At 45.6% G+C, this 25,886-nt stretch overlaps 1 protein-coding gene across 2 annotated transcripts in view; it reads left to right on the forward strand.

The window, feature by feature from the left end:
- The window catches only part of LOC119393716 (uncharacterized), a gene marked incomplete in the record, with an annotated part of 41,739 nt that overhangs the window by 11,046 nt on the left and 4,807 nt on the right, over window positions 1-25,886 (forward strand). Inside the window, 3 exon segments of one of the 2 annotated variants that reach the window (XM_037660836.2) lie at window positions 18,382-18,533; window positions 21,094-21,138; window positions 24,575-24,633. In XM_037660836.2, the coding sequence (XP_037516764.1) occupies window positions 18,382-18,533; window positions 21,094-21,138; window positions 24,575-24,633 (256 nt within the window). 2 annotated transcript variants of the gene reach the window in all.

Genomic DNA, 25,886 nt, shown 5'->3' on the forward strand with positions numbered 1-25,886 from the left:
GCTATGTTCAAAAGAGCAGTATCATTAGCAAAAGATGAATATGACGAAAAACGATATAATTTTCTATCCAAGAGTGGTAATAAAAAAGCTCTGTTTAGATTTCCTCGTAGTCGTAAGGCTATTGCAACGCCCGTAAACATTGACTCGGTTATTCTTTCACCTAAGGAATTGGCAGATTTATTAAGTGAAATTGCATCGGGCCTTGAAAAGCGATTTACATCACAGTTACAACTAAAGTTTGTAAAGCATTCGTGTGTGAACGGTTTTATCGAAGTAAATATGGAAGAACTTGCGCATGTCATTCGCCTTCTCCCTAATTCAGCTCCAGGCCCAGATGGAGTTACGTCAGAAGTGTTAAAGATATTGTCTGATGTCTCTCCAGACGATCTTCTTAACGTCGTCAACCACACCCTTAGAAATGGCTGGATTCCTCCTGACTGGAGACTTGCAAAAATTGTTCCCCTTCTTAAAAAACAGGAAGCGGGAATGCAGATAGACAACATTAGGCCAATCGCTCTAACGTCCCATGTCTTTAAATTAATAGAAAAAATTCTATACATAAGAATTATGAAGTTTATCACAGATGTAGCTGACTGCTATGCCGAAGAGTTCCCGGCCACGTACCACGAGGTGCTTGGGCACTATAGGAAAGACCGCAAGATATATCCGGAACCCCACGTGCGTCTGGACAGGTCGCAGGCGGTTGACCTGAGGCGGCTGCAGACGGGTACTTTCACCAACCCCTACCACCTGGACCTCCTGTGGCCCGCGCTGCACCCGTCGCCTGGCTGCCCGTGGTGCGAGCACAGACGGGCCGATATGGCCCATGTACTTTGGGAATGCAACAAAAATGTAGATACATTACGAGGAAGGATGAGGACACCTGAAAAACCCTCTGAAGCGGGGCGCCTTGCTGAGCGATGGCGAACCGCCCTTCACAGCGAGGCCCCCGAAGACCAGGAGTGGGCCGTCCAGCGGGCCAGGGCCGTCGCCGAGGACCTCGAAAGATGTTCCTCGACTGGTGGATCCCTGGCAGCCTAGCCCCGGGCACAATATCAACCGTTGGGCAAATAAAGTTTATTCAACTCAACTCAACTCACAGATAATGCAATACTGAGCGCGTGCCAGATTGGATTTCGGCCCGGTTGCTCGATATGGTGTGCACATGTCCAGAGCGATATCCCAACGCATGGCCGTGGTGCGGAGATATTCCGACGCTCACACATTACCTACCGCTGTCCCGAGCGACCGGCTACAGTTGACACAGGACACACGCACCCACTACACACGTGGTCGTGGGAGGCGCGACTCGCTGAACGGACTCTGGGAAGCCAACTGGCAACCCTAAGTCAGGCCCGCCGAGCCGCTACAGCCAGTGGAGCCTTGGAAGAAGGGCCCCACCAGCAATGAACCACATTTTTTTTTCTCAATAAATGTTGTTTCTATCTCTGTCGATTTAGAGGCTCGTATAAAGCTTGCCCGGCACAGACGACAATTATCGGCTTTAGTAACCCTAGATTTAGCCAAGGCATATGATAGCGTTGAACATATCATTCTCCTTAATGCCCTAAACGAATTAAATTGTCCGCAATATATTAGAAATTGGCTGTACGAATTTTTAAAAGATAGAAAATTTTATTGCTCCCAACGAGGCGTTTCTACGTCTAAGTATAGTCAAACGAGAGGTGTTCCCCAGGGCTCTGTTCTTTCGCCTGTTTTATTTAGTATCTTGTTCAGTTCGATTCCACTGTGTGAAGGTACAAGTGTATGTATACGCAGATGACATTGCGTTTTTCGCATCTGATTGTGACATACATTTACTCCATTCAACGTTGGAATCATATTTAGCAACATTAGACTCCTGGTTTGAAGATATTCGAATGAAACTAAACGTTACCAAAAGTGCCATAATTGTTTTTCCTTTAAATATGCCTGTTAATATTTCTCTTTCCTACCGGCAAGAAAGAATTCCCCAAGTGGACTGTATTAAATATCTGGGAGTAATATATGATGAAAAATTGAGCTGGCGTACTCACATTGAACATGTTAAAGCTAAGGCTACACGCGCTGTCGGAATGATAACTAAACTTGGTCGGCTCCGTTCCGGGCTACGCAGAGATACTCTGATCATGATTTACCGTATGTACGCTCGCCCGATTCTTGATTTTGGTTGGGTCCTTTTTTCTGGTGGGCCAGCATTCAAGATTAATCCTTTGGTTCTCTTAGAGCACCAAGCTCTTCGGAGCTGTCTTGGTGTTCCTAAATTTACAGCTAATAGCGTGTTGTATCAAGAAGCTCGGGTACCCACACTTGCTTGCAGATTCCGTATTTTGACAGTTAAAACATATTTAAAATTATATAAGGCTACTCCAAGACGGTTGCAATTCGTATTTTTTGCTGAATCCAGTGCTTTTTTCAATGAGCACTGGTCCCGTCTTCATAAACCCCAGATTTTGTTTGTTCAAACATTACTGGAATCCCTAAATGTTAATATCTCCGAAATCATTCCATTAAATAAATCCATATCCAATGTAAAAATAGAATTCGACGACATATTCCCAGCAAATGCAAAACTCTTGCCCTCTAAGTATTTAATTGGCGTATTCGAAGACCACCTCTTACAATTAGGAATTAATAATGTAATTGCAACAGATGCATCCTTAATTGATAAGAGAGTAGGTGTGGGTATCTTCTCCCAATCATTATCCTGGTCATATTCATTACGCCTTCCAGATTATACTCCTATATTTGAAGCGGAGTTAACGGCAGTTATTTTAGTCCTCCAAAAACTTCCAGCCAGTGCTGGGCAGTATCGAAGATACATGTATCTTAGATACTATCTTAGATACTCTATGGGTATCTTGTATCTGTATCGCGATACGTCTCGAAAGGCGAGTATCGGTATCTGTATTTCCGATGCATTCGATAATGTATCGTGTATCTTAAGATACAAGATACTTCTATCGCAACACAACCGTGCGAAACAATAGTCGCTGGCCCAGCTCCGCTTCTCAAGCTGGTACTCGTGTCACTAAGCGGTCTGAATAAGTTTAAGGGCAGTGGCGTTATTTTATTTTTACGCCACAGTCATCCAGTGAGGGTAGAAAATGCCGAAGACAAGCACGCGGACGTCTACACCCAGCCACGCACCTTTTGTTTTCTCGATTTCTTTTCTTTTTAGTTGCGCCAATGCCCTGACACTTGCCCTTAACCTCTGTCCTGCGCCGCGTACTCCAATGCGTGCGGCGTCTATTGCGAAAATTGTGATGTTGCTATAGTGTTGTTATTGAAGATTATCTTGCGCCTTGCTCCGCAACGAAATGTGATGCGTGCAAGAATGGGGTTGCTTTGCGTCGTGTGGATTTTACATATCAGCGATTTGAAAGATCTCGTTGATGTAAGTTTGACTTGCATGCAATGCATTAACTTATACGCAAATCAGATTCTCACAAGTTTAGCACCACTGATACTGATGTTAGATCTAATAGAGCAAGCGTTTACCTAACAGAAAATATCTTGGCGTACCGTATTTTTCACTTCCATCTACATTTATTCAAAGAATTTATGAAATCATAATTTGTTTATTAGCACAAGTGCTTTCTTAGCTGTCATTTTGCATCACATATATTACCTAGGTCTCTGCACTGTTTTTCTGGTCTGGTCACTGCAATATGTATTTTGTAACGCGCTCCCAAAATAAGATTTCTGCTTTATTCTTCTGTCTGCTTTATTTCTATTACTGTTTACACATTTAGACATTGCCAAGGCGATTATGAAAACAAATATATTATTATGTGGGCATGCCTTGAGTATACAGTACAAAATATTCTGCTTACCGCTTAAGAAAATAGCGAAATTGAGTTTGCATTATAATAATGGAAATCATTAGGAGCCATCTAAAAGATTTTAGGAAGGGGTTCGAGAAACGTTGTTTTACTGAATGCTCCGTTTTACTCATGAGCGTCCCAACGAGCTGTTTCAGGCAATTTTCCGTAGGCACTGAATTTTCTATTGTCTCAAAAGGCAAGTCTACGATACTTCATGCTCATAGCTATTAAGAGCGCCGTCTGTATTGTGTTTCTGTACTCATTCAATGTGAATGTTTGATACAACACCACCTCTCTATTTTATTTATACTTTTTTCCCCTGTTTTAAGCAGTCTTAGATATTTTTCCTATTACTAATCGCCACGTAATGGGAGCTATAAGCGGCAATAGTGTGAATAGCGGCGATGTCCTGCGACGCTTTGTGCAACTATACAATACGTCTGAGACATTTCTGTGTTGCACATGTTCTCTCACTGAAGAAAAATTGCTAAAAGATTGCAGGTTACTGAGCATATCAACAAAGAACCCCTTACGCCAGCAGCTAAGTAGAATCATGGAAATTCATTGCAGTTTTACGTCATCTACGTATACACCAGGGGTCCCAAACTCAGCTTATAGCCGGCGGGCCGCAGTCACGAAATTTAGCTCCAAGGACCGGGACAGTGAAGATCTTGGGGTCGGAGAGAGGCACAGAATGACATTGCCATTTGAAAGGAAGCCTTTCCCATATCTCATGTATAGGTCTTTCTGAAGGGGATTTGGAGTCAGGATTCGAGAAACATCGATACCGACGTACACAACGAGTGAAGTCTTAACGCGGATTGAAATGTAATTTTTGTTCCACGGTTATGTTTCAGCATATGGTGACCACATGTTCCTCACGAAAGAAATGCCTCAGACCAGTCATGTCTGTGTAGCTCATGAACATACTTATTTAGAAAATAAAAAAAAAAAACAATGGGACGCAGACGGTCATGTGTGCCGGCCGGGCCGCTAGCGAACGGTCTCAAATCCCGTATACACCACGCGTTCCCTCCTCCTCCTCCCCTCCAAAAAAAAGTCGCTACCAGCGTTGTTGCTGCTGTACGCCTGTTCGGATATACGGTATTGTGCTAACCTTCTTTTACGGAAAAGGTAAAAGTCCACACCGGTATTTGCGCCGTCGGGCAAAGGGTTGTTATTGAAGTTATTGTGATTATATGGCAACCCGCTAGCTGGTCGGCAAGCTGAGCAGCGGCTCCCATCAAATGCAAAAATGGCAAACAAGAACCGCTGTCAGCGAAGTGTATAAAGAGTTGTCCTGTGAAGAAGCTAAAACGAGCCCCAATAAGTTGTTTTGGAAGGAAACTAATTCACTTTGAGCAAGAAGGGCAGCACTTTTGAGATAATAACAGACATTTCATCCAAGTGAAGCAAAATAGGTCACAGTTAAGAAATTTTCGAGCAGACATTTTCGTGTATAGGCGTTTGCTGCTACATTATATGGATCTAGAATAACAAATTTGAGAATGTATCGAAGTATCTTAAGATACAATTGCCAAGTATCGTATCGGATACAGTTATTGCGGCAGTATCTTGTGTCTGTATCTCCAATACTTTTTGTCCTGAGTATCTGGTATCGTATCGCGATACAATTTCAAAGTATCTTCGCCTAGCCCTGCTTCTAGCAAATCATTCGACAGCTGTTATAGTGACCGATTCATTATCTGTGCGTTCGTCCCTCACTTCAACTTCGGAGTCAGTTATTCTAAACACATTCAGATCATTAATCCCCATAAACATTCACCTAAGTGAGGCTCATATGGGTTCCAGGTCATCGTGGAATATTTGTAAACGAGATGGCTGACTCACTCGCGAGAGTATCCCTTGAAGGCCCAGTTTTGTCAGTCATGCCTCTTACAGCTTATGTCACAGCGGCGAAGGTTCAGAAAGATTTCTCTTATTGAAGACTCGGAAAAGATTAAAATACGTGAATTCAGAATAGTCGCACTTGCATTTTGCATGGGATAATAAATGGTGTCCCACGCGTAAATTGGAAGTATCCATCACTAAATTAAGATGTCGTATTTCACCGCTTAATTTCTACTTAAACAGGTCTGGTCTGGTCCCATCCCCTTTGTGTTCCAACTGTAACGAACCCGAAAATATCGACCATTATCTACTAAGATGCCACCCTTTTAAAAACCAAAGGAAAGAATGCTTTGAAATTTTATTCAAAAAAATTAGGAATACCACTAAGTACTCTAAATATCCTCTCCTTTGGGGCTGCTTCATTGAAATTCAGTAAAAGGAACGTCTGCGGGGCCCTCTGCGAATTTCTGATTGAGACGATGAGATTACCTTGCTAATCCACTATTTATCAATTTGTTGTTTCCCATCCCCTTTCCCCGAAAACAAAATCTTATTTATTTCGTTATTTCCTTTTCCCGTATCACGAGAATCGCCTTATTCTACTTGAAAAAAGCCACTTTTCCCTTTCCCTGATTTTCTTTTTTTTTAACCCAATGTTCCAATTGACTGTAACCGCCGGCTTCTTGGCCAATCCCCCGTTGTGGGTGTGAGCCAAATGCAAGGAACAAGCAAGCAAGCAAGACAGTGATGGTGCTTGCCTAACGTCCATTGTGGTGGTGTTGTAGCTTGTGTGACACGTTTGCTCTAAATTCACTTTCACAAGGTCGAATGGGGTGCTATGCAGGACGGCCCGAGTTTGGCTAAACTCGGAAACTTTCCGCAGTCTGGCGACACCCACTTTTGAACGAGCTAACAGTACGAAAAGGTCAAATCCATGCCTCAGCGCTCGCTATGTTCCGTTGGTTACGATGGAACGCAGCGTCACGTCAAGGGCGGTCGACAAGGTTGGGTGATGTCTTCGAACCAGAGGCCTCTTTCATTTGTTTGTCGTTCCACTGAGTGCACAGTGAACCCATGCAAGGAAAGATGTCAGAAACATTCACTGGCAATATTTTAGATGTACGAGATGTTTCAATCCTCTTTCAAGCGTTTATTGTCTGCACTAAGTATCCTTTAGAATAATCAGCACCATGGCCTCTGAGATTTGCTCCGGCGGACCACCCTACAACACCACGGCCGGAGCTGATTGCGGAGGCCACGTGTATAATCATCATTGTCGGCCCGTACATTCTAGCGCGTTGCTCGGCCGACGCGCCCCTCTTCGTCCTCTTGTTCATCGCCTGCTCGCTCCCCGAGCACGTGCGCCCGGCTCATTAGCTAATTGACTGGGTCGTACACCTAGCAAATTAAGTTACGACATGGACCAAGCTAGTTAAACCAAGTCATGCTATGACGGAGCTAATTAAGCCACATCTTACTAAGACCATGCCAATGAAACCGTGTAAAGCTGAGAACGAGCTCATTAAGGCCATGTTGATTAACACGGCACAATGCGTGCGAAGTCTACGACGTGGAAACTACCACCAGTTGGTGTCTGATATCAATGCAATTTGTCATCGCGTCGCTGATCAAGGACACGACATTGTTTTACAATGGCTGCCGGGTCACTGTGGCATCAGTGGTAACCACCTCGCTGACGACGCTGCCCGATGTGCCCACGATGGAGCGCCCACACTATTCATACCCTTGTCAAGAGTAGATGCAGCTAGAGAACTTCGTCGCATCGCGCATAATGCCACGCTTGCGCACTGGAATTATCCGCTTAACTCCAATCCTCGCCCTAAGAACCTTGAATCATTACTCCAGCTACAACTGCCATCCAAGATTTCTCGATACAATGCTGGGCCGGTTGTGGATCGGTGTAGCGTTTACTAACTCATTCAGCCATCGCATTGGCATGGCAGATTCATCCATGTGCGAAAGCTGCAATTGTACAGAGACTATTGAACATCTCTTGTGCCACTGTGCCCAATTTGATGAAGATCGCCGGACTCTCCAGTGTGCCTTGAATAGACTGGAAACAGGCCCTTTAATGAAACAAAAGTCTTAGGAGCCTGGTCGCGTAGCTTATCAGCCCAGAAAGCCACACGAGCCCTCCTGCGGTACTTGAAAAGAACCCTATTGAGCGACCGCCTGTGAAACTCGGCACTGTGTGTGTGATGTGACATGTGCCTATCCTCCTCCTCCCCCCTCTCTCTCTCTTTTATTCCTCTTTTACCCCTCCCATTGTGTAGGGTAGCAAACTGGACGCATAGTCTAGTTAACCTCCCTGCCTTTCCTACATTCCTTCTCCCTCTCTCTCTCTCTCTCCAACACGGCACTAATTAGGAGCGCGCTAGTTAATACCTAGCTAATCAGGGCCTTACTAAGATTATGATAATTAAGGTCGTGGTTATCGTCATAATATTGAAGACCTTCTATTTATACCTGAGTCATTAATTTCGTGTCAATTAAAACATTGCCATTTAAGACAGGACAATTTAACATCATGGTACTTAAGACCTAGCAAGTAATCACATCAAAATTAAGACCGAACTGACGCGGTCTTCACTCCGAAGCAGATTGAGCAGACTGAGTAGACGAGCAACGTAACAAGCCGAAAGAAGCTAGGTTATCACAAGCTCCTCCGATGGCTCCAGCCTTGCACGAGTAATGCAAGCTGACCAGATTCTTTTATATATGCAAAGAAGCTGCTGCTTAGCATCCATCGCATGAAACGCTTGACAGTCACATTGGCACCATGACAGTCACGAGTTGAACAGGGGCCTTTTCAGAATCAACGAGTTTGTACCCGAGTTCGCGCGTCAATCAGTTTGATTAACATACGCCCGCGGCGAAGATCGGGTCCGCCCACAGTGTTTGCTCTTGCCGAGGAGCAGTGCTCACGCCGCAACGCCAGCGAGCGGCACGATTCATCTGTGAGCTTAATCGCACAGACTATACACACGCACGAAAAACTAAAGGTTATATCATCACGTGGCTACGATGTCTCGCGTTCAATTTCACCGCGCTCACGACGTACCTCTCACAGCCATAAAGCAAGCGTCCCTGTAGTATTTGCGGCGAGAAATGTTACTATTTACTGTTTGTGGAGACATTGTTTCTACCAATTCGTTACTGCAAAAAAAAATCTTCAGATGTGTAATGTAAGTAGCACTAACCTGTACGTTTATTTATCTGTAATACTCGAGAGAAGCGAAACGAGCTGCACGAGACTGCTGCGTGTGCGCCCTTGTTGCCTTCGAGAGTGGAAATTTTCATGCTGCGGGTGGAACTAAAGAACTTGCCTGAAAGGGGACAAATGCCCATGGACACGCCTGTGGGAGGCGCGATGTTCAGTGGGCAAACGCGTTCCTTTGAAAGCCGCCGCAAATGCCGCATATGCATTTGTGACACCATGCTCTTTCTTGTAACAGTTTATATCAACGCTGATATCGCGCGCTCCGCACGGTCCTCCTGTCATGACCGCCGTAGTGCAAGCTCGGAGCAAACTCGTGTTCCGGAGTAGCTTGGGCCATCCTGCATAGAATCCATGGAAGCGGATTTTGAACAGTGGAACTGTTTAAAGACGAGACAAATCCCTAGAGATACGTCGTGCGCGCTTTCTAGCCCAGCTGCGAGAGCGAAACCTGTCGGAATGGAGAGTATGGGTGAACCTAAGTGGTCGAAAGGGAAGACTAGTGTAGCGAGTTGGACCTGGTACAGAAAGGATAGCGACGTGGAGAGAGTGAAGCTGGGTAGAGAGGAGGAGAGCAAAAGCGAAGCTATGATGGGAGGGAAGCAGGTTATGTGGGGAGGAGACAGCAGGAGTGCGATTGGTGTTCCTGCTCCATTTTCCTCTCCACACTACGCATCCGTTCTTGAATGTTCGCCTCGCATCGCCTCGTTTGTACGGATGAAGCATGCCTAGCATTGTGATGTCACCAGCTCCACTGTTTAACCAGCCTTCGCGACGTTAAATCAGTGAAGCTACTTGATTTTTTTAACGCAGTTCTGGGACACCTAACGCCATCATGCTTTGTCATGCTGTATATAATTCTGCTTCCCAGTATCTGAAAAAAGAGGACAGCACTATCAAGAACTCTACTTCGGGGAGGCTATCTAACACACCTAGACGAAAGAGTGCATAAATATCCGGCATTTTTACGTTGTCTAACGCACTAACAAGTGTTGTTTCCATCGCGAGCACCAGCGAGCCGACAGAAGAGGAGAAAGAAGTACCAGTGAGCACGAGAGAAAACGGGGACATAGAACTACTAGCAGGGTCTTAATGGTCTCACTCAGTGTCAAATAAAGCCCTCTTTTAATCACCTCGACGGTATCAAGTTCTTCAACGGCTTCTCGACGCCATATCCCAAACATTTGGTGCCGATCAACCCGGGATAGACCTACCGACGGCTACGAGTTGCCCGGATGAAATGGACAAGCTCAAGGCGAAGCGGACTTCACGACGATCTTTGAACAGCCGGATCATCAATGAGGCAAGTGCCCTACTTCGCAACGACTCCGCAACGCAGCTCGATTCCATCTACGAGAGGCTCAAAACGAACAACGATGAGTTGAACAAGATCAACAACGAATTAGAGAGCGTCATCACGGACGAGGACTTCCAATCCGAGTACGAAACAATTTTAGAGTATGAAGACAACGCGACGCGCATTCTCGCCGAGCTCATAAGCCGTCGGAACCGCATTTCAAGCACACCAGCAGAAGAGGGATCGGGGTCGGGGCCGGCTACCAATGTGATCGCTACACCATCAGAGAGGACGGGAGCCAAGCTGCCGAAGCTCACGATCGCGCCCTTTTCTGGAGATGTGTGTAAATGGACGGAGTTCTGGGAGCAGTTTCTCCAGATTGTCCACAACAACGTCACCCTGACTACGACGGAGAAATTCCACTATCTGCGACAGTTTTTAAAAGGAGACGCTGCCTCAGCGGTGGCCGGTCTTCCAACGACTGAAGCATGCTATAAGGACGCTGTAGACTTACTACAGAAGCGCTTCGGGGACAAGACCCGCCAAGAGCAGGAATACTTTGCAAGATTGCGTCAGCTGACTCCTGTTCGAGCATCTGGTGATACAAGATCCCTCCGACAACTCTACGACCACGTGATCGTGAACATCCAAGGGCTGGAGTCACTCGGTGTGCAGCGGTCTTCATTTTCGTCGATGCTCTGCGACGTCATACTTAGGGCATTACCCCGAGACGTCGTGGTACTGTATCACCGTACTTGTGCCGCACAAGCTGAGAATGATGCCGTGGACAACGCAGGGCTGGACGGTCTACTGAAGCTCCTTTCGGTCGAACTGGAGAGTTTGGAAAAAAGCGACTATAAGGATAGCAGCGGACGAGACAGCGGGGCTCAACATGTGGCGACGCAGCCAGCCCGTAGTCGGCCTTGGAAGCAGCCTACGTCATCTGTTCTCCATACGAAATCGACTCGTGATTATCAGCACTACAACGTGATGTGTGCGTTCTGTTCATCCAAGCAGCACTCCACGGAAGCGTGTCCTACCGACATGTCCCTGACGCAAAAGAAGCAAGTGCTGTCGAGTGACAAAAGGTGCTTCCGATCTACCACAAAAGGCCACAGGGCACGCGACTGCAAGCGGAGGATCTCGTGTTCGAAGTGCAAAGGCCGACATGCCTCGAGTATGTGTGACCCAAACAGGATTCCACGGGACTCGCACCAAGCCGCCCGGAATGACGGTGCAAGTGCGACAGTTTGCTCATCACTAGGGAGACGACGGCGAATCAGCGATGGATACAATGCGTGCGTCTTCCTCCAAACGTTCCGAGCCTGGGCGGTAAGCGATCACAACTGCCGCTACGTGCGAGGTGTATTCGACGGTGGCAGTCAGCGTACCTTTGTCACCGAGGAGTTGTCACGACACTTGGGCTTAAAATGCCTCGGATCCATAAACATGGCTCTCAACACCTTCGCCAGTGCCTCAAACCAAGCGGCCGAAAATCGACGAATAGTGGAGCTTCGCTTACGAAGTCAGTTTTCTGACATGGAGGTTTCGCTAAGTGCCATTGAGATTCCGCACATCTGCCAAGACATCGACGAAACAAGAATGGAAGTCTCATTTGTCGCTTCTTTTAAGAAATTGGGAAGGGACGTAGCCGATGAACTCGCACACGCATCAGTGATCACACAAAGTGGAATCAGCGTGCTGATCGGCTCTGATCAAATGTGGGGAGTCCTGACCGGTGAAGTCCTACGGTGTGAGGACAATGATTCACTGATTGCCATGAACTCCAAGCTTGGTTGGACGTTTCAAGGACGCACTACCTTCTTGACATCACAGTGTGCCACAACGAGAATGATGGTTTTCGCTTTGACTCAAGTAGTCGAGTCAGATGAGTTTCTACGGACGTTCTGGGAACTGGAGCACCTTGGCATATCCGACTCAGTTGAAAGACCTAATGAAGTCAGCAAGGTCATGCAACACTTCGAAAGCACCATAACATACTGCGACGGAAGGTATGAAGTGGCGCTACCTTGGAAGGAGGGATGTGAGCTTTCCGACAACAAGCAAGTTGCTGTGACAAGGCTCCATAAGCTGCTTACTCGTCTAGCGAAGCAAAAGGGATTATTACAGACATACGACGACACCATACGCGAGTACGTGCGAGCGGGACACGCCGAAATTGTTGATGACGTTCCTCCGGAGCCAGACAAGTTGTACTACATGCCACACAAGGAAGTCATCAGAGAGCAGGCGTTGACTACGAAAGTACGGGTGGTTTTCGACGCATCATCTCATGACAAGGGATGCAAGTCTCTCAATGAGTACCTTGAAAAGGGAGACAACCTCTACCAAGACCTTGGGAAGATACTTCTGCGTTTCAGGACACATCCTATAGCGGTAATCGCTGACATAGAGAAAGCATTCCTACAAATATCCATACGGAAAGAAGACAGAGACGCTTTTCGGTTCCTGTGGTTTGCCGAAGGTGACTTAATGGGTAGTCAGCTCCAAGAATGGAGGATGACTCGTGTACCCTTTGGAGCTACATGCAGCCCATTCCTCCTCACGGCGACCATCCTTCACCATGTGAGGAGAACGCAAGGTGTCAAAGAGAAAACGTCAACAAGACTAGCCGAGTCATTTTACGTAGATGACCTGGTTACGGGCGCCGACACGGAAGACGAAGCTGAAGAATTTTGTCGTGCAGCGCAACAAATCATGAAAGCAGCGGGAATGGTCCTACGCAAATGGACCACAAACTCACCTAACCTAATGGTTGCACTGGAACGACAGAAGGAGTCTGCCAGTCAAGAACTGGTAGTGCTTCATGAGCAATCTGTTAAAGTTCTTGGCGTTGCTTGGAATCCCGTTAAGGACGAGTTCAGTTTCTCGGTCGACCGACTGCTAGACTTTATGAAAGAGAAACTTGACACTAAACGGTTCGTCTTACAGGCGACGTCGAGAATATTTGACCCACTCGGAATGGTTGGACCGTACACCATTGCCATAGGGATACTATTCCAAAAACTGTGGACACGTGGAATAAGCTGGGATGACCAACTACCTGATGACCTACGAGACGAATTGCAAAATCTAGTACGGCAGTTTCCACAACTACAGGAAATATCGATTCCTCGCTATCTGGGCGGAAGGAAGAAGTTTCCAAGTGAAATGCACCTGCATGTCTTCTGCGACGCCAGCCCAGCAGCGTACGGAGCCGTAATATACGCCGTTACTACCATGGCCAAACGACCCATCTTGCTGATCTCCAAGGCACGTGTGGCTCCCATTAAGAAAGCGACGCTACCACGCCTGGAGCTTTTGGGCGCACTGGTTGGCGCTAAACTGCTGACATACGGGAGCAGTGCACTCAACGACATTCATATTGAGTACACTATGTGGACCGACTCCACGATTGTACTGTCATGGATACGAGGAGACTGCACGAGGTGGAAGCAATTCATTGCTAATCGTGTCACGGACATCAAGTGCAGAACAGAACCATCCCGATGGAGATATTGCCCAGGATTGGAGAATACGTCTGATTTACTAACGAGAGGTGTGACGTTAGACAAAGTTAGATCCAGCTCAGTGTGGTGGCATGGTCCTGACTGGCTGCACGGTTCAGTGGAGAAGTGGCCTCTCCAACCTACCATTTCACCGGACATGGATGAAGCTGCCAGAAGCGAGATAGCAGCTGTTCAAGTAGTGAAGGCAACGGAGAGACTTATTCCAATTATAAACATTGAGCGTTTCAGCAAGCTTCAGCACTTGCTGCGAATCACAGCTTGGGTGTTTCGATTTACAGACCGCTGCCGACACAAAACAGAAGAAACTAGCCACCTGACTGCGACAGAAGTCGTGCGGGCCGAGCACTACTGGGCTAAACACGTCCAAAACCAAGAATTTCATGCAGAAGTGAACTGCCTAACACGCGGACGGACACTGGAACACACGTCCTGCATTGCTAACCTTCGCCCGTTTATAGATGCTGACGGAATTCTCAGAGTCGGTGGACGCTTGTCGCTCCTGAAGTCACCGCTAACAGTCAAGCATCCAATACTTCTCCCAGCAAAGCATCATTACTCCGGTCTGGTTGTCATCAGAGCACATCAGCAAGTCCTACACAACGGTGTACGAGAGACGCTCACCCAGCTCAGAGAGCACTACTGGATTTGTCGCGGGCGTGTCTTGGTGAAAAACGTTGTACGCAATTGCAACGTGTGCAAACGATTCGCCGCCAGACCAGGAAGTGCTCCAACAGCGCCTTTACCAAGTCACCGGATAGAGCCAACAAACCATTTCGAGGTTGTTGGTGTAGATTTCGCTGGCCCGCTCCTAGCACGCACGCTAGACGGCGACGCAATGTGCTACGTAGCAATTTTCACCTGTGCTGTTTCGCGAGCAATGCACCTTGAGCTCGTCTCCAACATGACAGCTGAAACATTCATATTATGCTTGCGACGGTTTGTCAGCCGGAGGGGACTGCCCCGCGTTATCTATTCGGACAACGCGAGGACCTTTCAAAAGACGTCAGCGGATTTAAAGCGCCTATGTCACATCTTCAAAGAAGAGGACGCCGCGAACCATCTCACCGTCAACGGCATTCTCTGGAAGTTTATAGTGCCCAATGCACCATGGTGGGGTGGATGGTGGGAGCGACTGATAAGATCGGTGAAGACTTCGCTGCGTAAGACTCTCGGGAGAGCATGCCTCAACTTTGAAGAAATTATGACAGTGCTGACAGAAGTCGAAGCAGTAATCAACTCTAGGCCTCTAACCTTTGTCGAGACAGACGAAGCGGAACCGTGCACTTTGACTCCAGCCGATCTACTGCTTGGACGTCGACTAACTGCTATGCCATATGACACGGTCGACGTTGACGCCAACTCGAGACGATCGGATGTCATTCGCCGACATGCCTACAGAAGGCTTCTAACCGAGAATTTTTGGAAGCGATGGCGGAAAGAATATTTGCTGCAGCTCCGGTCTGCACACTTCGCAGGCAATCAACGAGCCACGGATCTAAAGGAAGGTGACATCGTTATCGTACATTCCGAGACGTCACCTAGACAACTATGGAAACTTGCAAGAATCCTTCAGGTTTTTAGAAGTTCAGATGGGCATGTCCGTTCGTGCAAGGTTAAACAGCAAGGAGGTCTGATTGTGACAAGGCCCATACAAAAGCTATACCCCCTGGAACTCTGTAATTAACTTCATTTGCTCGGCCGGGAATGTTGTTTCCATCGCGAGCACCAGCGAGCCGACAGAAGAGGAGAAAGAAGTACCAGTGAGCACGAGAGAAAACGGGGATATAGAACTACTAGCAGGGTCTTAATGGTTTCACTCAGAGTCAAATAAAGCCCTCTTTTAATCACCTCGACGCTATCGAGTTCTTCAACGGCTTCTCGACGCCATATGAAACGGCTTCTCGACAAGAAACGAAATGTTCCCTTAGTATGGTGGCAGTTATGTGGACACTTCTGTCAAGATTTCGCCATCACCATCCCTCTGGTTTTCTACATAAAGTTAAAGTGCAGTGAAAATGAATGGATAGAATTCGACACGCAGAGATTCCCAGGACGAAGACGCAAGAGTGTGCCGGGATGATCCGTCTTCCCTAAACTAGACAGTACAGTGCGCCCAGCGTTAAGGGTTACAGTATAATATAGGGTGTGCTTGGGAGAGAGTGCGCGTGTCAATTTTTAACCCGCGAATATCCGTCTCTTAAAAAATACCTCCAGATCCAACCCGCTGTGCCAATCGATGTTATGCGGAGCACTCACCCAGGACTCATTTGCATGTGATTAATTCGTTTTCCTTTGAGACGAGCGTTCCGAGGTGGATATAAACTACGTAGTTGTGCGCACGACAAGGGCCTCTCAGGCACGTCGACTACATTATGATACCTAAATGGTGGTTTCTAGCTCGAGGCAACATCGATACTTACGTTCAGGCGCAGACGTCCGTTTCATAAACGAGAGATACACGCTACTGCGCTGACGTGCGTATCACAAGCCGCGTTCGTTGGCGAAGTCCGGCGGGATCGAGCTACGCTACACCATAACTGTCCATCTGATAGTATTATATGTTTAGTATTTATTGCATTGTTGTAAGAGTGGAGAGCCAACACTAAACGACTGCAGCCAGAATTACCGAAAAGTAACTGACAGCCATCTAACATTTGCCAGCAGTACCCAACAGAAAGTGACAGTTGGCCAACATTACGCAACATTTTTTTTAACACGAAAATGTTTTATGCCGGGGTCTACGAAGACTTCAGTGACATATTTCCGTCACGGAAATGACGTCGAAAAAGTACACTTCATCAGATGGCAAAGAAAAAAATCCCGTCAACGAGAGTCGAACCCGCGACCTTTCGGTCCGCTGTTGGTGTTTGGCAGCTATAGCTGCCACACACCAATAGACATTGTGGAAGCTCTCTCATATCAATTTGCAGTAAACATTCAACTACTTCTGTAAGGACACGATTTACTTTCTCGTTATATCGATTGCTATGACGGAAGTATCAACCATATTTTTTTGCAATTAAGTATTATTGCTTTTAACATTATAATAACATCCTCCTAGGGTGTTTACACTATTGGACCTTTTACTGTACTAAAATGTCTATAGTTTTGTATCTGTACTAAACATTGAATAAACTTCAAACTTCAACTTCATAGGCCAACAGGGATGAACATTAACGTCCATCAAACACCAATGCCATGTCATGCCAGATTTGATACAAAAAATTAATGAAATGACTACGAAAGTCCCGAGACTGACATGTATGTCATGACGCCCATGACTTGATGCTCATGTCCTGACCTGTAATTCTTGTTCGCCATACGCTCATGTCATGTTGCGCCAATTTTCGTTTATATTAAGGTTGATGAAACGATTGTCTGCGCACGAACCCGATTGCCGACATTACGTATAAACTAGACTTTACACCTCACAGTGCATTCGATGTATCTGGCATGCCTGCGTCATGCACACAACCACCCAGTTTTCCCAAATACGTCACTATGCCTGGTAACGCTTAGCTCAAAGTCACGCAATTTCTCCGAAAGAGTGAGCGAAGAAGTTAGGCAAGAAGGAGAGAGAGAAATGAAAATGAAGACCGGGTTGTCAACCAGATATTAGCATACGATTTGCTACCCAGCACTGGGGTGGGAAAATATGGGTCGGAAAGAGGATGGAGAGTGAGAGAAAGAAATCGCCCACACAGAAGAAAAAAGAACAACACACAGGAAGGGCGTTCTGATTACAGTTGTTCAAAACGGCCGGTCGGTCGCAAGTAGCGCAATCGCGCTTGCAGAGCCAGGCAAGAGGGAATGTGCGAAACAGTAAACGACGAGCTTCCATAGCCAACTCCTCACTGACTGCTTTGCATCAATTACCCCAATGAATGGGATCTGCCAGAATTTTTTCTTTGTATTGTCAAAGGCTAGGAACAGAAATTCGCAGCCACTAATTCTTATCTGCTATCAGAGTTTACCCCTTTTTCTTAAGGCGGCACCCGTTCGTCCCTCGTAGTCGTAGTCGTAGTGCGTAACCAGTGCTTTGACCTCCAAGGTGGTGCAGATTTTTCCTGTGCGTTGTTGAGCAGCGTTATCTAAAAGCAACTTCTTCTGTTCTTTCATTCCCATTAGCAGGTCAGATTTCTCCTGTGCGTGATTAAACAATAAAAATTTTGTTCAAAACGCCGTTGATTGAAAATAAACCAACGAAAGACGCCAGATGTTTTGTAAAAGCAAAACGAAAGAACGCCAGATGTTTCTAAAGCGAAACGAAAAGACGCCAGCTGCTAACGAAAGACAGATGTTAAAGCAATGGTTTTCAAACAATGAAAATACAGCGTACATGTAAGATTAAAGTGAGCTGCAAGTCATAACTCATCGAACTTTAGTATAAACGCGCCCGATCTCACGTCGGTGATGATGTACAGAATTCACGGAAGATTCACGGTTTACCGATGAACCTCCGCAGCTTCGCCCACTCATCATCAGTGGATATGCTGTGATTTTTCTACTCGCCGCATGAACAATCACATGGCCCCACGAACAGATAGTGGTTTTATCAAATATACGTACCATCGCTGACCTCACCTGAAGCTATTACGCTGCTCACACCCACAGATACGTATCGACCTCTCGTTTCAGGTTGTCAAAAGTATCTTTCCTGTTTACCTTTGGCGTGTATCTAACCGGTCTGCGATGAATCAAAATGTCCCATGCATACGATCTCAGTATTTGACAACCTACACAAACCGTACAGCTCAACGAACCCTCGAGTTTTATTCAGCAACTAATAGGTAAGCGTTTCAATGTTGTCCGCGGCGACCATGGCCAGAAAAAGGGGCAATTAAAGTAAAAACCGTTAACCTAGCTGGTATTTGACACATGGTCATCATTCTATGTTCGTTTAAAGCAAATACCAAATTTTGGCAGCTGTGACATTGGCGTTCGTGCAGCTTCAATATCACGTCCAAGTAAGCGATTTTCAATGTTCATGCGAGAATATGATGAAAAATTTATATTTTCTTAAACATTTCACATTTTCTAGGGATCGTGAAGAATTGGAAGTTCTCAAGAGCATGAGATAACAATACCTATAAAAGTAACCAGTGCGGAAGTCACAATAGCTGCGGCGAATGCTATTTTCTGTCATCAAACCTGACTTCCCGAGTCAAGTCTCAGATGTTTACCTATTAATGACTGAAAATTCCCGACGCCGGTCATGCACATTTTGGAATGTAATCCACTACTGGCGTCGTGCTACCAACTCTAGCGGCTTGACACGTTATCAGTTTCTCCATACACCTGTTATAGAAGAGGCGTGGCTCTCTTTAAACCTTGATATCAGATTGATATCAAATTGCGCAAACATATTTTAAAACTCGGGACAATGAAAAATTCTAGACTCACGCTTTGGCAAAAGTTCATCACTCATCAGTGTTCCAACCACAAGCAAATGATCTTCCAGCGCGCTAACGAAATTTTAAGGACCGGCTGACTAACCTTATCAGAAATGTTATGCAAACAGAGGCACAATGGGAAGACCACCTACTGTGAGCTTACAATTCTGTTGAACCTGTGCACCAGACGTCCTCTGTCACATCGAACTATGCATCGCTAGCCTTACACCATAAAGCAAGGTGGGCGTACTCCTTCCGTGCTGCACTACCCCCTCCCCTCTCTATATTTCTTTTATTGCGATAGCAAGTAAATGGGCACTCTCGGTTTGTTCTTGCGATATCGGCGTCATGTCCCCTATATATATATATATATATATATATATATATATATATATATATATATATATATATATATATATATATATATATTAGTCACACGAAATAATTCAGAAAAAAATATTTTCCGAAGCGCGCGACCAGGTATTCGAACCTGCGACCCCTCGCTCCTCTGCGCGTGGCGTTTAACGACTCGGCCGCGGAACATACGCCCTTCAGCACACTAACGGCGAGCGATTTATATACGCCACTTACCGCTGGCGATACGTGGAGCTCGGAGGCCTTCAGCGTGTTCTCTTTATTACCAGCGAGATGGCGTGAAGAGCGCGCTTTAAAGGGTACGCTTTAAAGGTCATCGCCCCGTTCATCGCGATGCGCACGTGCCTCCTACCTTTACCACCTGTACTTTGCCATACAAGTGTAGCCACCCGTGCTCCCGCACTTATCTCGTGGTGGGGGCGGCTTGTACGTCTTGTGCTTTCACCGCAAAGTTTGAGTTGAAGTTACAGAGCGCACGAAGGTCACTTGACTGCGCGCTGCTTAAACCCAGAGAACTAACAACTGTGACAGTTGTTAGTTCTCTGGGTTTACACAGGACGAGTTTGCGCTCGTCCTGTGTGTGTTTTTTTTTTTCGTGCGTTCTTTGTGCTTGAGAAGCGCGGTGCAAATTTCGATCTGCGACTTTTTTTGTATATGCCTCAATCTGCTAAGTAAACCATACGTTGTCACGAAGTATGTCAGTAAAGGCATAATATGAACGTTTTGTGAGCTGAAGAATTGATTAAAAACGAACAGAGATCTAGCATACAACGTCGTGTCTGTCGTACCACTAAAGGAAATAAAAGGTTAAAGCGCCCCCCCTCCACTCCCCCTTCCCTCCGAATTTCGCGGCGACCTTATAGCCGGCCGGTTTTGACGCTGTGCAAGAGGTTGTGAGCAGCCCCCCCCCCCCCTCTTCCCCTCCACCACTTGCTGTCATCCATATTTCCGAATTGTGACAATTTGGGCCTGTTGTATGTACATCGCAGCGATTTGTAGCGCAAAAAACAGGCACAAAAGCACTGCGCGGTCATATATCTGCATCTATATGATAGCGCTCTCATCCACAGTCCTGCCAACTGCACACAGTGAATCGACGTAGAAACTGCAATTGCCAGCACATGGCTGCGAGGGCAGACATGAAAGCTTGCCTGCTTACGCTTAATGCTAATGAAACAGTGCGACTTCTTCAGACGGGGACGAAACCAAAGAGAACGACCCTGACAAGCGCTGACTTTCAACTGAAACTTTATTGCACACGAAAGATATATATCGCTTAGAAATGACGGTTTTTTTTTTTTCGTCCGAAGAAGTGATGCGGTTTCCTTAGTACTATACCTAACCAACTAGCCCAAAGTTTTTACATTACTGCTTACGCTATTCGTGTCAATGCGTAGGGGAAGCGGGGAAGCATGTACAAAGGTCATTTAAATATTGCCAACCTCTTACGCGAAAATACGTGGCGCGTAAGCATTAAGGCTGCAGGGGCTTGCATAGACACAAGAACGTTTATGCGGTGCAGGTTCGATACTTTAACAATGAATCGTGGTATTTCAACTAAGATGTCTTATTTTTATTTCAGATCCGCAGAAGGAAATTCAACAGGAATTCAAATAAATGACACACTGTAAGCTAAAATAAGCCGTCATGTGTTTCAAGATAAATTGTTTTATGGCCTGCACAAGTTGCTTCCATACAAAGCCCTCACCCCCCCTTCGCTTTCAGCTTCCAAGCTGACGGAGGGTCCACACCGGCTTCCTCACTCAATGCACGCACTCGTCCTTCCCGCTTCTACTATTATCTCGTTTTCCACTCATTTAAAATTCTTAGCATTTAGGCCACTTCGAGTTTCTACAGCTGTAATCTCTAGTGACCTTCTGGCTATATTTTTTAAGCCCTTGTGCACGTACTACAACCCGTACGGGAGTAAAATGACTATGCTTACGCCCTCTCCAGCTTTTCGTTTTGTGGATGACAAGTACCGACAGTGACCATGTGAGGTGACGTCACATGATAACCAATTCAAAATTAATTACACGCCAAAAACTATGAGGCGCATTTCACAAAGGTTGATACAGTAAAAGCTCGTTAATTCGACACGTTGTTTCGGAAAATCGGATAATTCTCTAGTGACTAGGCTATATTTGGCATATTTTTTAAGCCCTTGTGCACGTACTACAACCCGTACGGGAAAAACCGTGACTATGCTTACGCCCTCTCCAGTTTTCGTTTGGTGGAAATGACAAGCTTACGACAGTGACCATGTGAGGTCCACGTCACATGATTAACCATTCGTTTTGTGGAAAATAACACGCCAACAACTATGACAGTGACCATGTGAGGTGACGTCACATGATAACCAATTCAAAATACACGTAACAACTATGAGGTGCATTAATTCACAGACACTCGTGTTGGAACAGTAAAAGCTCGGTAATTCTCTAGTGACCTTATTCGGAAAATCGGATAATTCTATGACTTCTGCTATATTTTTTAAGCCCTGTGCACGTACTACAACCGTACGGGAGTAAAATGACTATGCTTACGCCCTCTCCAGCTTTTCGTTTTGTGGATGACAAGTACGACAGTGACCATGTGAGGTGACGTCACATGATTAACCATTCAAAATTAACACGCCAACAACTATGAGGCGCATTTCACAAAGGTTGATACAGTAAAAGCTCGTTAAATTCGACACTCGTTATTCGGAAAATCGGATAATTCTCTAGTGACCTTCTGGCTATATTTTTTAAGCCCTTGTGCACGTACTACAACCCGTACGGGAGTAAAATGACTATGCTTACGCCCTCTCCAGCTTTTCCAGCTTTTCGTTTTGTGGATGACAAGTACCGACAGTGACCATGTGAGGTGACGTCACATGATTAACCAATTCAAATTAACACGCCAACAACTATGAGGGCATTTCGCGCATTTCAAGGTTGCATAAGGTTGATACAGTAAAAGCTCGTTAATTCGACACTCGTTATTCGGAAAATCGGATAATTATAGGACTTCTGCTAGTGACCTTTGGCTATTTTTTTATTTTTTAAGCCCTTGTGCACGTACTACAACCCGTACGGGAGTAAATGACTAATGACTGCTTACGCCCTCTCCAGCTTTTCGTTTTGGATGGATGACAAGTACCGACAGGACCATGGAGGTGACGTCACATGATTACCCAACAAAATTCACGCCAACAACTACGCCAACAACTGAGGCGCATTTCACAAAGGTTGATACAGTAAAAAGCTCGTTAATTCGACACTCGTTATTCGGAAAATCGGATAATTCTCTAGTGACCTTCTGGCTATATTTTTTAAGCCCTTGTGCACGTACTACAAGCCCTTGTGCAGTAAAATGACTATGCTTACAACCCGTACGGGGTAAAATGACTATGCTTACAGCTTCCCAGCTTTGTGATGACAAGTTCCGACAGTGACATGTGGAGGACAAGTACCGACAGTGACCATGGAGGTGACGTCACATGATTAACCAATTCAAAATTAACACGCCAACAACTATGAGTGCGCATTTCAAAAGGTTGATACAGTAAAAGCTCGTTAATTCGACACTCGTTATTCGAAAATCGGAATCGGATAATCTAGTGACCTTCTGGCTATATTTTTTAAGCCCTTGTGCACGTACTACAACCCGTACGGGAGTAAAATGACTATGCTTACGCCCTCTCCAGCTTTTCGTTTTGTGGATGACAAGTACCGACAGTGACCATGTGAGGTGACGTCACATGATTAACCAATTCAAAATTAACACGCCAACAACTATGAGGCGCATTTCACAAAGGTTGATACAGTAAAAGCTCGTTAATTCGACACTCGTTATTCGGAAATCGGATAATTCGGACGTGTTCTCTGGTCCTGGCCAGCGTATGCATTGTTTATTGGCATCAAGCTCTCGTTAATTCGGTCATATTTGGCCGCAACCTGGTTAATTCAGACGATCCTCAGAGCGCGCCGAGCGCAAAGCGCCGCAAATGTGCGACGCCAAGGAACGAAAACGGCGTTCGCGGGCTGCCGAAACCGGCTTTAGGAAATGCGTGGTCGCCAACCTAATAATAAGGTATGGGTGCAGAGCATGTTTCGGATGAAGACACAGTGGTCTTTAGCCACGGTAACGTTGTGAACGAAGTCGCAAATGACGAAAATTGCCGCTCTTGCACTTCTGTTATGCAACATAGTTACGGTATTTGCATGTTCCTTAAGAAAATGAGAGTGCATTTATGTAATAGGCATTTATTTATTGTTTTATCAGCCAAGAAATGGTTCGCATTTAAAAATTTCTCTGTAATTACCTCCACTGGAACTTCAGCCCGTGCTAGGGAAAGTGTGTGCATTTAGGAGCGGAGCATGCTAATCACTGAACTATTGCACAACGCCGTTCGCGTCTTTTGATGCAAATTTTTGCACTCTACAGAGACTCTGAGAGAAGAGGAGTTCTTGCGAGCATTGCATGACGATGAGTTCGGCAATGCTGCTAGCGGCAAATGCAAGAGCAATGTAAATCGTGCCTAATTTTAATGTCTAAAGCGCAGGCATTGTTGTATTTGCTAACACCTGAACATTCTCATTTCATCACGCGTGCACTGCCTCTATAAAATGCTTTTGTTCAAAATCTCAATAACTTCTCGTATAAACATTTTTGCTAGTATTATAAGTGTCCTAAAGGTTGGAGCCTACAAGGGAGAGTACATAGCAAAGCGTACAATTTCTGAGGCACAGAGACGAAACTTTTCCTTTCTCTGAACCACTATTAGTTCATAACGAACTGTTTCAGTACATCATATATCGCGGTTTTTGTCACGTTCAAATATCACTCAAGATCACAAGCAATTCCAGCTCAAAGCATTTAGAAGTGAATAACTCCAGACTTCATATATACCAACCAAAGGAATCAGAGAAAGCGAGGTTCTCTGTTGGGGTGTTCGGCGGGAAATGACTCTTTTATGAGCATGGCAGCAAAACGTTTCTTCCTGTTTAATGACATGCATATTTGAAGAAACCAGATTCAAAATGCAGGGCCTTCTGGGGCGCTATTATTTTTTACAGGTCAGCAAACATTTCCCTGGATGCAAGCGAAAAACTCACACTTGGTGTCAACGTAACATGTAAGTCAATAAGGCCTTGTTCAAGACATGCGTTTCTTTTTATACAGGGGTCAAAACATAAAACACTAAATGTAGAACCTTCGGATTATAGGCCATTTTTTTCCTGCTCCTAGTTTACGTTCTAAATGTAGCCTGCGCTTAAAATGACATTTATATCCGCTACCCCAACCATAATGGGACGTTGCAGAAAGAGGTTAGGCTTATCTTTACAGGCTAAAACACTAACGAAATCGGGCAAGGGAACAGGCAATGTGCTAGCCTCACTGGTAAGTAGCAGAGCCGTAATACGGAAGCTATTGGTTCGGGTCCCCTCTGCAATCACCTCTTTTTCTCTGATCTTTGTTTTTTGATAACGATTTGGGCATAACAAATATTTATTTTATGGTTTCTCTCACTCCATCATCGTCTTTTCCAGTGAAGCTGCGTATGGCTGGTGTCCCGTGTGTTTTTTTTTTTGTCTGTGCGTCCACCTATAAAAGCGTGGGCCGATCTCAGAAATAGTTTAATACCAGGCCGACCCACCGTGGAGAAGAAGCCGGCTTCAAGCGCCTCTAAGAACATTCATAATAAATATTAATGGTGTAACCAAATAGATGAATCATCGAGTAAATGCCTCAAAATAGGCTCTCCCCACCTCCGGCCAAGGTGTAGTCACTACTTTTACATGTACAGGGTGTTTCACGTAAGAACCAATGAATTAAAAAAACAAAGCTGTTAATCACAACCAAAATGAAACAAACGACATCTGGTTTGCCGTCATCTGGCGTTCGCTAAGGTATGTTTTTATTGCAATAGCAATTATATGGACAGTCTCGGCTGGGTTTTGTCCGTCCCCGTCGCCGCCGTCATGCACCGTATATATATATATATATATATATATATATATATATATATATATATATATAAAAGCTCCAAAGAAAAATAATTCAGAAAAATACTTCCGAAGCGCGGAATCGAACCAGGGACCTCTCGCTCGGCAGCGCATGGCGCTAGCCACTACGCCACGAAACGCTATTTTTTTTCTTTATTGCCTGCTTTTGACATGTAACAAACAAATACAAGAGGAAACACTATTTACAATACAAACACTGGTTGCGTATAATGGGAGACGCAGGTCGTCCACGTAGCTAACGGCGAGCGTTATATACACACCCTTTACCGCTGGTCGGACTCAGAGACGGCAGGCGCTTATAAGCGTTTCTTCATTACCAGCCAGATGGCGAGAGGAGCGCGCTAGGCGCTGGGCTTTAAAG

The sequence above is a fragment of the Rhipicephalus sanguineus genome, chromosome 5 (assembly GCF_013339695.2).
Source record: "Rhipicephalus sanguineus isolate Rsan-2018 chromosome 5, BIME_Rsan_1.4, whole genome shotgun sequence".
NCBI lineage: Eukaryota > Metazoa > Arthropoda > Arachnida > Ixodida > Ixodidae > Rhipicephalus > Rhipicephalus sanguineus.